The 10,503-nt window shown below is 31.8% G+C and overlaps 1 protein-coding gene across 2 annotated transcripts in view; it reads left to right on the forward strand.

Annotated features, from left to right (window-relative positions):
- The window catches only part of BLTP3B (bridge-like lipid transfer protein family member 3B), a 71,323-nt gene extending 61,964 nt beyond the window's left edge, over window positions 1–9,359 (forward strand). Inside the window, exons 20-21 of one of the 2 annotated variants that reach the window (XM_039877998.1) lie at window positions 3,525–3,718; window positions 5,695–9,359. In XM_039877998.1, coding sequence (XP_039733932.1) covers window positions 3,525–3,718; window positions 5,695–5,814 — 314 coding nt within the window. In that variant the 3' untranslated portion in view covers window positions 5,815–9,359. The remainder of the gene's footprint in view (window positions 1–3,524; window positions 3,719–5,694) is intronic. The other variant, XM_039877999.1, reaches the window with a different exon arrangement.
- Window positions 9,360–10,503: the final 1,144 nt, after the last annotated feature.

Below are 10,503 nucleotides of genomic sequence, written 5' to 3' on the forward strand. Positions count from 1 at the left end.
AGCTTCTATTTTTAGTTCATATTAGCATTTTAAGTCAGATTTCATTTAAAAAAAAAAAAAAAGAGGTGTGTTCCTTTAAAAGTTTGAAAACCAAAATACATTATAAATTACTAATCAAGTATTATTTTGGGGACAATCAAAAGATTTCAGCCCTTGGGACATGGTGAGTGGTTTCAAGGCATGGCTGGAAACTAGGATTTATATCCAGCCATGCCTGAAGCACCATCACTTGGATTCTCCTGTTAAAGAAACAAATATATTTCCTTTTTAAAAATTCAGGTTGTACTCTCTGATTCAAATGTGTGTGTGGGGGTGGGGGGCAGTCGATGTGTAAAAATATTCCCTGCTTTGTTTTTTATAATTATTTTTTAATAAAAACACTCGAGATATAATTCAAATACCAAACCATTCACATAAAATATATAATTTAACATCATTTAGTATACTCACAATTGGTGCAACTGTCATCACAATCAGTTATAGAACATTTCATCACCCTCAAAAATACCTATTAGCGGTCTCTCCCTGTTCCTCCCCCAATCCTGGGCAACCACTAATTTATTATCTGTCTATGGATTTGCCTATTTTGGACATTTCATGTAAATAGAATCACACAGTATATGGTCTTTTGTGACCAGTTTCTTTAACTTAGCATATTTTCAAGGTTTATGTTATTGCATACCTCATTTCTTTTTATTTCATTCTATAATCACACTACATATTATCTTTTCATCACTTGATGTACATTTGGGTTGTTTCTACTTTTCGACATGTGAATTATATGAACTATAAACATTCATGTATAAGCTTTCCTTTCTCTTGGGTGTATATCTAAGAATTGAGTTACTAGGACATCCAGAAACTCTATGTTTAACCATTTGAGGAACTGCCAGACTGTTTTCCAAAGTGGCTGCACTAGTCTACATGTTTACCACTGCAGAGTATTGAGGGTTCCAACTTCTCCACATCTTTGCCAATACTTGTTATTATCTGACTTTTTGATTATAGGCATCCTAGCAAGTATGAAGTGATATATCGGTATGGTTTTGATCTACATTTCCCTAGTGTCTAATGATGTCAAGTGGTTTGATTTTTTTTGTTTTTTTCATATCTTTATCGACCATTTGTATATCTTTGGATAAATGTTCACATTCTTTGCCTATGTTTTAAATGAATTATTTGTCTTTGTTAACTGAGTCTTAGGCATTCTTTACATATTAAAGAAGTAAGTCCCTTATGAAATACATGATTTGGAAATATTATCTCCTATCCTATGGGCTGGGCTGTCATTTTATTTTTTCTGTAGTGTCCTTTGAAACACAAACTTCTTTTGTTTTGAGTCCAATTTATTGCTTTTGTTTCTTTTGTGGTTTTGGTGTCATATCTAAAAATCCATTAACATATCTGAAGTTATGAAGATTTACCCCTATGTTTTCTTTTAAGAGTTTTATAAATTTAGCTCTTAAATTTAACTGTGTGATCCATTTGAGTTAATTTTTGTATTTGTTGTGTGGATAAGGACCATAGAAGCATGGGTTTATTTCTGGACTCTCAATTCTATTACATTTATTTGTATATTTATCTTTGTGCCAGTACCACATTGTCTTGGTTACCAACTTGTTTTGGAGTAAGTTTTGAAATCAGGAAGTATGCCTTTTTTTTTTTTTTTAAGATTATTTTGACTCTTCTGGGTCCCTTGCAATTCCATATGAATTTTAGAATCAGCTTGTTCATTTCTACAAAGAAGCCAATTCAGATTCTGGTAGGGGTTGTGTTAAACCTATAGATCAATTTGGGAAGTATTGCCATTTTAACAGTATTGTTTCCATCCAAGAACATAATTTTTTTTCTCTATTTATTTAGAACTTTACTTTTGTTCAACGGCGCTTTATAGTTTTTGGAGCTTAAGTTTTACACTTCTTTTGTTAAATTTACTCCTAAGTATTTTATTTTTTTAATGACATTTTAAATGGAATTGTTTTCTTAATTTTATCTTTGAATTGTTAATTATAAGTGTTTAGAAACAATTGATTTTTGTATATTGATCTTGTTTCCTGCAACCTTGCTAAACTTATTAGTTCTAAGAGTTTTTTAGTGGATTCTTTAGTTTCTTTCTATATGCAAGATTTTGTCATCTGTGAATAGAAAGTTTTACTTCCCTTCTAGCGTGGATGCTTTTTATTTCTTTTTCTTGTCTTATTGCCTTGGCTAGAACCTCTAGGACAGTGTTGAATAAATGTGGTGAGAGCAAACATCTTTGTCTTATTTCTCATCTTAGGAGAAAAGCATTCAATCTTATACCATTAAGTATGATATTAGCTGTGGCCTTTTTGTAGATGGCCTTTATCAGAGTGAGGACATTTCCTTCTATTCCTAGTATGCTGAGTGTTTTTATCATGAGAAAGTATTGGATTTTGTCGGATATTTTTTCTGCATCTATCGAGATAATCATGTCTTTTGTTTAATTCTATTATGCTGATGTGGTGTATTACATTAATTAATCTTTGGATAGTGAATCAACTTTGCACCCTGGGATAAATCCCACTTGGCCATGGTGTATAATTATTTTTATATATTGCAAGGTTCAGTTTGCTAATATTTTGTGGAGGATTTTTTTTACTAATATTTATGAGCATTATTGATTTTAGTTTTGTTTGGTTTTGGAATCAGGGTAATACTGACTTCATAGAATGAATTGAGAAATGTTCTCTTCTGTTTTTTGGAAGAGTTTATAAAGATTTGGTATTATTGATTCTCTTTAAATGTTCAGTAGAATTCACCACTGAAGCCATCTGGATCTGGGCTTTTTGTTTGTGGGTAGTTTTTTTTTTTTTTTATTACTGATTCAATATCTTTACCTGCTATACATTTATTCATATTGTCTATTTATTCTTTAGTCTATTTTGGTAGTTTCTCTTCCTAGGAATTTTTGTTTCATTTATGTTATCTAGTTTATTAGAATACAGTTGTTCCTAGTATTCCTTAATCATCATTTTTATTTATCTAAGGTTGATAGTAATGTCCCCTGTTTTATTTCTGATTTCTAGTAGTTTTTTTCTTTCTTATTTTTCAATTCAAATTGAAATTCAGTATTATTTTATAGTAGTTTCAGGTACACAGCATAGTAGCTAGACATATAATTAACAAAGTGATCCCCCGAATTAGTCTAGTTCCCACCTGGCACTGTACATGTTTATTACAATATTATTGACTATATACCTTATACTGTACTTTACATCCCTGTTACTATTTTGTAACTGCCAATTTGTACTTCTTTATCCCTTCATCTTTTGTACCCAGCTCCCAATCCCCCTCCCAATCTAACTAAAGTTTTGTTAATTTTGTTCATCTTTTCAGTGAATGAGCTTTTAGTTTTATTGACTTCTTCTATTATTTTTCTATTTTATAATAATGCCTTCATACTAATATAGATATATTTATTTTTAAATTAGTTTCTCATAATAGAAATTAAGATTTGTCAAGTATTTGAAAATGTTATCGGCGTATTTTTTTTGTTTGATCAGATTCTCAGATGCTTAACACTGGAAATGATTTGAAAGAAAGTGTCAAAAGTGAATCAGTGCTGCTTCCCAGTGGAAAGCATGATCTGAAGAAACAACACAGTATCACTCAAGCCACTCAGACAAGTCCAGCAGTTCCTTGGTCTTCGCAATCAGTTATCTTTCCTGAGTGCTCTTTTAACTTTACTAGGGAACAGGTAATGGAAAAACTAATGTATTCTCATTCAGTTTCAGCAATTAAATGTTAGATACTAAATAGTTAAAACGTTATTTATTTACGTATTTAAGTAATATTTTATTGAGTGCCTGTTTTGAGTCTCCACGCTTTGGTAGTTGTTATGGATAGAGTGGTGAGCAAGACAGGGACAGTCCAGCCTTCATGGGAGTCGTAGTCCAACAGAGAGATAGAGGAGCGGATGTGGGAGACTGCGGTTTCTGGAATCTAGGAAGGCTTCCTGGAGGATATATTTATTTTGCTGTCTTATTTTTAAGTTGCAAAAGTATTATATTTCCAAACATTGGAAAGATATTTTAAAACAACTTTAATACTCTCTGACCTCCTGTAGTGCTATCAGTATTTTTTTAATTTTCCTCTCATTTTTCTATAATTTTTCTAAACAATTGTTATTCTTTTGTATATACTGTATTTTTTTACTTAACATTGTTTAACAAATATTTTTTCCATATTGCTACATATGCTTCATATTTATTTTTTAATAGCAGAGTAATATGGATGTAGATGTGCTGTCATTTCTAAACCTTCCTCTTAACATTTGTTAACATTTGAATTGCTTCTCTTTTTATTTTGCCATTATAAATGAATAAAACGTCCAACAGAAGTTTAATTCTCGATGGTAGAACTACAGAATGAGTTCATTGATCTCTTCAACAGGATTTGGTGGATGTCAGCTCTCTGAGCTAGGATATAGAATTGAACAGTATATACCATTCTTACCTACTGGTAAACTCTAAGTGTAATGAGAAAGACAGGAGTATGCAACTGGTAGTAACAAGATACTGTGTCAAGTGCCAAACTAGAGATTAGGGAAATATAGGGAAATACCCAGCTTGATTATAAGGCAGGAATTATTAAGCTGGGACTAAAAGAAGTCTGAAAATCCTTTGAAATTCAATGCATATATTTTAATGTATTTATGTAAATGTATTATTCTGGAAAGAAAGCCCTTAATTTTACCATATTTTCATAGTTAGGTTTAGGGAATAGTTCTAAGATGATAAAGTACTTGAAGTGAGTTAATGGTGGAAGGGGACACCTATTGTTCATCTAGATGAAAATGTCTTATGAGATATTCGGAATGTGGGTCTGAAGCTCAAGAGAGTGGTTTATGCTGGATTAGGCTATATATGTGATAGTTGGAACTACAGGAGTAGACAAGATATCTAAGAGAGTGAGTCAGATGGTAACAGAATCTAATAAAATATTAAAATTTAAGAGTTTTAAAATTTATTGGATATCATCAGTTAATAAAATTATATAGGTTTCAAATGTATAGTTCTATAATAACATCATCTGTATATTGTGTTGTGTGTTCACCACCCAAAGACAAATCTCCTTCCCACACTATACCCTACCTTTATCCCCTCTGTCCCTCTGGTAACTACTAAACTGTTGTTTGTGTCTGAGTTTTTGCTTGTTTGTCTTGTTCATTTGTTGCTTTCAGTTTTATGTCCTACATAAGAGTGAAATCATGGTTCTCAACTTTTTCTGTCTGACTTATTTTGCTTAGCATGATTATCTTAAGCATTCTTAAATACCAGAGGAAAAGATGAAAATTCCATACTTGGAGAAGGAATAAACATCAAAGAGCTGTGGCATAAAAGGCAAGAAAGGAGAGAGACAGGGAGGAGAGGCGAGGTCCGCAGTCTCTAAAGCCACAGAGAGGTCCAGGGAAATTAAAACTAAACTAAATCACTATTAGATTTGAAATTAGGGGTTAATTAGTGTTTTGAATTGCTGGGTCAAAACTTAACATTTTTAAGTGCTTGAAATGTGTTTATAAATAGCTTCTCAAAGCAGTTTTCAGCTTAAGTACACCCACATCAGCATTGGATATTTTTACTGTTTCAAGTGTCACACCTTTAGCTACTATATAAATTGTCCACATTTTATGAAATGATTAAATTCTCTTATTTTCCAAATTTATCATTTCAGCTCATGGAAGAGAATGAATCTCTTAAACAGGAATTGGCTAAAGCTAAAATGGCTCTTGCAGAGGCTCACTTGGAAAAAGATGCTCTTCTTCATCATATAAAGAAGATGACAGTCGACTAGCCGGAGTGTCAGTCAGAAACTCACATTAGAGCTCTGGGGTAGGGAGGTTTTGTTTATTATGTGATGTTACCAATTAGTGGAAGACTTTCCTTTTCATGAAAAGACAATAAAATGAAAGTGGTGACTATTCCGAAGCCAGTTTAGAAAGTATTAGGTACGGGCATTACAATCTTTTGGTTGTTTTGTGTTTTGGGGTTTTACCCTCTTTTAAATTGGTACGATATAAGGAAGTCAACACATACTGTAAAATAATTACATGTCTAATGAAAAGAAGATGTCATTTCCTAATTTTGGCATCACACTATAGGCATTTCTTAAAGAGAGAAATGAAAACCTATTGTGTTCCACAGATTGCTGAATTTATTGCTATCAGTAATTACTGTTATTTACAAAGATTCAAATGCTTTTAGGGCTAATGTAAAAGAAAAGGAGGCTTACATTTTAAATGTTATAATGTGCTTTATAATTATTTAAGTACTGTAAAAAAGTCCAATCAGATTGATGAATTATGTAATTACTGGTTTTGAAAATTCTGGAAAATGATCACTCAACTGAACTTATAAAGTAACTTGAAAACGTGAAAAAAAATCATTTTAAATGATGGGTAAACTGTATAAGTTGAAGCTATAGTTTTCACACACAAAAAAGATGGTACAAATATAAAAATAAAAAGCACAAACTGTATAAAAACAAAACATTAGAGTATATGGCCAACTGTTTTAAAAAGCATTACTTGTACATTTCTTGAAACATTTATTGTTAGAAGAATAATTTAACTAGCCTACTAAATTTGGCAGTGTTTATAAGAATTTTAATTAATACTATTTATACTATTTCTTTACTTTCATCTTTTCTCTATTTAAGGAAGGAAATGTTTTCAGAGAATTTTCTTTACACATACAAAAAAGTTTCATACCATTCTTGTAGTATTATATTAGATGGGTGTTTGCACATACTGAATTTATATAGCTAGTTTTGATTAAAGTTCTATGTGACATATATGCTATCTTCTATAATAAGAATAATTGGTAAATTTTGAATTCTATTTTCTAGAGGTTGTTAAGATTGAAGCCAACATGAGAGAATCTCAATCATACATTATGAAATAAAAGTTCATGAGTGTTTAAGAAACAGAAGCTTTTAAAGATTTAAAATATATTTCTGATAGAATTAAATTTAGTGGGGTCTCATTTAAAATTCACATTCTTAAACATAAATATATTAAGATAGAACATGAAACAACTGGAATACTTTTTCTTTAAGATACTTGAAAATCGTAAGCCACATTATGACACTTTATGGTGCTTTGTTGGCATGACTGATACAGCCATCCTTATGTCTGAATAGCTGGAGGAAAATACATTTTTCATTTACTTAAGTGTCGGAGTGACTTGGATTTTATTGAGAAAAGTACTGACCTTTTTTCCTCTCTTCTATAACACCCATTTTCATTGACATTATTTAAAAATACGGGTCCTGTTTTGGGAGCTGAGGATACAGCAAAGAACAAATTAAATTATTATTTTACCTCAGAGTATTTTAAAAATCATGTTAAACCCTGTTAATATAAACTATATAATAGTCTTAGATTAAAAGCAAAGGTCTAAAGATTTAAAATGTATAGTTAATATCCTTAGTAGAGTACTTTTGATTTGTAGATATATAGTCAACAAAAGCAGTTTCTCATGTAGACAAACAGATTTGATAGGACATTAACTTCTTCAGAGCCTGACAGTGTTTCTCAGGATTGACCTGTTTGCTCTATATAAATTTTAAATATATGGAATAATTGGTTAGTGCTATAGAAGCGGAATGTTTTCCTTATTCCTTTCCAATTTATTTGGCCTTCCGAAGAAAATCATATGTACAGTAGAGATGACAATATGGATCTGAGCATTCTATATGCTTTGTTGGATTTTTAAAAATTTATAGTGAGTACTATTTTTATAGAGATTGAAAATTAATAAAACACTGGCAAAAACACTATCTCATGTAATTCCCACAACAAACCTGCAAGATAGGTATTAACTCACATTTTAAAAGTTGAATAAAAACCCTAGGCTCAGAAAGAACAAGTGACTTGACTGAAATCACAATTAATAACCCACTCTTTTGACTTAAATCTCAATTACATGCTTTTTTCCACTTTAGTTATTAATGCACAGATTTTGCCAGGAGAGGGGAGAAGAATCACTGTAATGTTAGCGATCAGGGGAAGGAAATGATAATCATGTTTTGCATTTTAATTTCATGTATGTCAGAAGCATTTTCTTGATATCTTGTATTTTTTCTTTTCTCATTTAATCGAAGAATTTCAGAAAACCGCCATATGACACGTTATGATGAAGCATTATTTTTATTTAAGTCATGTGAGAATGGCTGTGTATAACTGCAGACAAATATATGTGGAAAAATTAATCAGGAACTTCTCTCTGGGTTTTTATTGTAGTTATTGTTATTTAGTAACTTCTTCTTTTATAAGTTTTTATTAACCTCCAGTCTGTTCAAGGCATCTTCCTATTTCAATGAATGGCAACACCATCACCCTGGTTCCCAAACTAGTAACCTAGAATTCATCTTAGACACCTTCCTCTCTCTGACTTTCTCGCCCCGTGCTCACCAATTCATTACCAGGTCCTGTCATTTTACCTTGTAAACATCTCTCAAATTTATATGCTTCTCTCCACTTTTCACCCCCTTTTTATCTGAGCTACCATCAGCACCTTTGGCCTGCATTACTGGAATTGCCTCCTGACTAGTCTTCCTATAGCTACTCTGGACTTCCTCATATCCAATCTCTATATGCAGGCAGAGTTCTCTTTCTTTGAAGTGCATTTTTAATCGAGGCAACCCGTCTACCCCATTCTCACCCCTAGCTTAAAACACTTTGATGACTTTTCATTGCTCTTAAAACGAAAACCAAATATTTTATGTGACCTATGAGGCCATATATATTATGTCCATCATTTATTTTATAGGGTAACTGAGCATTAAAAGAGTTAATGTCTCAAAACATTAAAACTGTGGCTGGCACATCACCTAAAAAGCACTGAATAGAAGTTAGTTATTACTACTGCTTTTTCAGCCTCATTGTGTACCATTTTTCAGTTACTTTCTGTTCTATTTTCATTGCACTTTAAGTATCTGGAATAAGTGAGAATAAAGTGCTTTTTCCATATTGGGATCTTTGTTCATGCTATTCCTTTGGCTTGAAATACCTTTCCCTGTTCATTGTCTAGTTAATTTCTATTTGTCTTTCAGTTAGGTCATTTCATCGCTTCCTCAGGGAAGGATTCCTTAATACCTGTCACAAAGCAAGACTGCTGTTACAGATTATCGCTTAGACACATACCTCTACTTAGCATTGAACACCTTCGTAATTTTATATGTATTGGATTAATGTAAACTCTCTAGATTGTAAACTACATGAGGACAGGAATTGTGTTTTTGTTGTCATTGTTCACTTTGTATTCCTTATGCCTCACACAGTGCCTGGCACATAGTAGGTACTCAATTTGTTGAAAGAATAAAATGAATGAATGAGGTATCGGGGATGTTTTCAGGTATTGTGTTCTTCCTCTCAGTTGGATTGAGGGGAGATGGAACATAGGCAGAAAAGTAGGTGGTGGTAGCTATTAAAAGGTGCAGACTCCTTGAGTCAACTCCTTGAGGTGAAGAATGGAGAAATTTGCCATACTGTGTTCTTTAGAATTTTGAATATCTGAGCTTCTAATTAACAAACCATCACAAAACAAAATTCGCATATCACTTCATAAAACTACTGCAGTGCCAGAGTGTCATCTGGCTTTGATTGTAGCATATGGTGTTGTGGCTATCAAGATCTGCCAGTCCTATCAGCTAAACGAAATGGAAATAAGGCCAAAAGAGTAGTCGCTGAAAGTTTTCGATTTTGATACACAGAATCTGTTGTTCCTGCTTCCTTAAAGTGCAAACAGTCTCATTTTAGCTTATACTAGAGGTGCTAAGGAAAGTAAATTTTGAATACGTTTTCATTTCCTTTTAGAATATATAAAATACCGAATACATAAAATAAAATACTGAAAGTTGGAATTGCACAGGCTATAGAAACACTAAAGCAGTAATGTTTTTAAAACACTAATTTCTTCATTAAATTATAAATCTTTATAATTTTTTAAAAAAACTGTTGCTGCTTTTTTGAGAAGTGCAAAAATTAAGGTACCATGAAACAAAAATGCAAGCATGATGGTTTTTATAAACCATTAGATGTTACCTAATGAATCACAAAGTGGAGTGAAATTCATGTTAATGTTACAGTATTGAAATTCAGCATGTGCATTGCCAGCAATACTGTGTAGTCTTGGCAGGTTTGAGAACTTGAAACTTTTTAAAGAAAAATTTTAAGAAATATGAAATTAACTTAATGTCTTTTATTTATATAATAAAACATGTATGATAACTTTTTTGGTCTTAGAAAAATAAGGTGTTACTGGATCACCAAGAAGAGTATTCTGGGTTTTAAAGATTCTGAAAAAGGTAATACTATAACTTATAAATTGGATTTTATTTTCAGTTTTTTATGTCATTAGTCAAAACTCAATTCATTCTTTATACTAAATGGATTGAATAGTAAGTAAAATTTCCTTCTTGACTTAATTCTAGAAGAAATATTTGTTTTGGTGAAGAAATACTTGAGTGTAATGGAGGTTG

This window comes from Pteropus medius, unplaced genomic scaffold, assembly GCF_902729225.1.
Source record: "Pteropus medius unplaced genomic scaffold, Ma_sr-lr_union100, whole genome shotgun sequence".
In the NCBI taxonomy this organism is placed as follows: Eukaryota; Metazoa; Chordata; class Mammalia; order Chiroptera; family Pteropodidae; genus Pteropus; species Pteropus medius.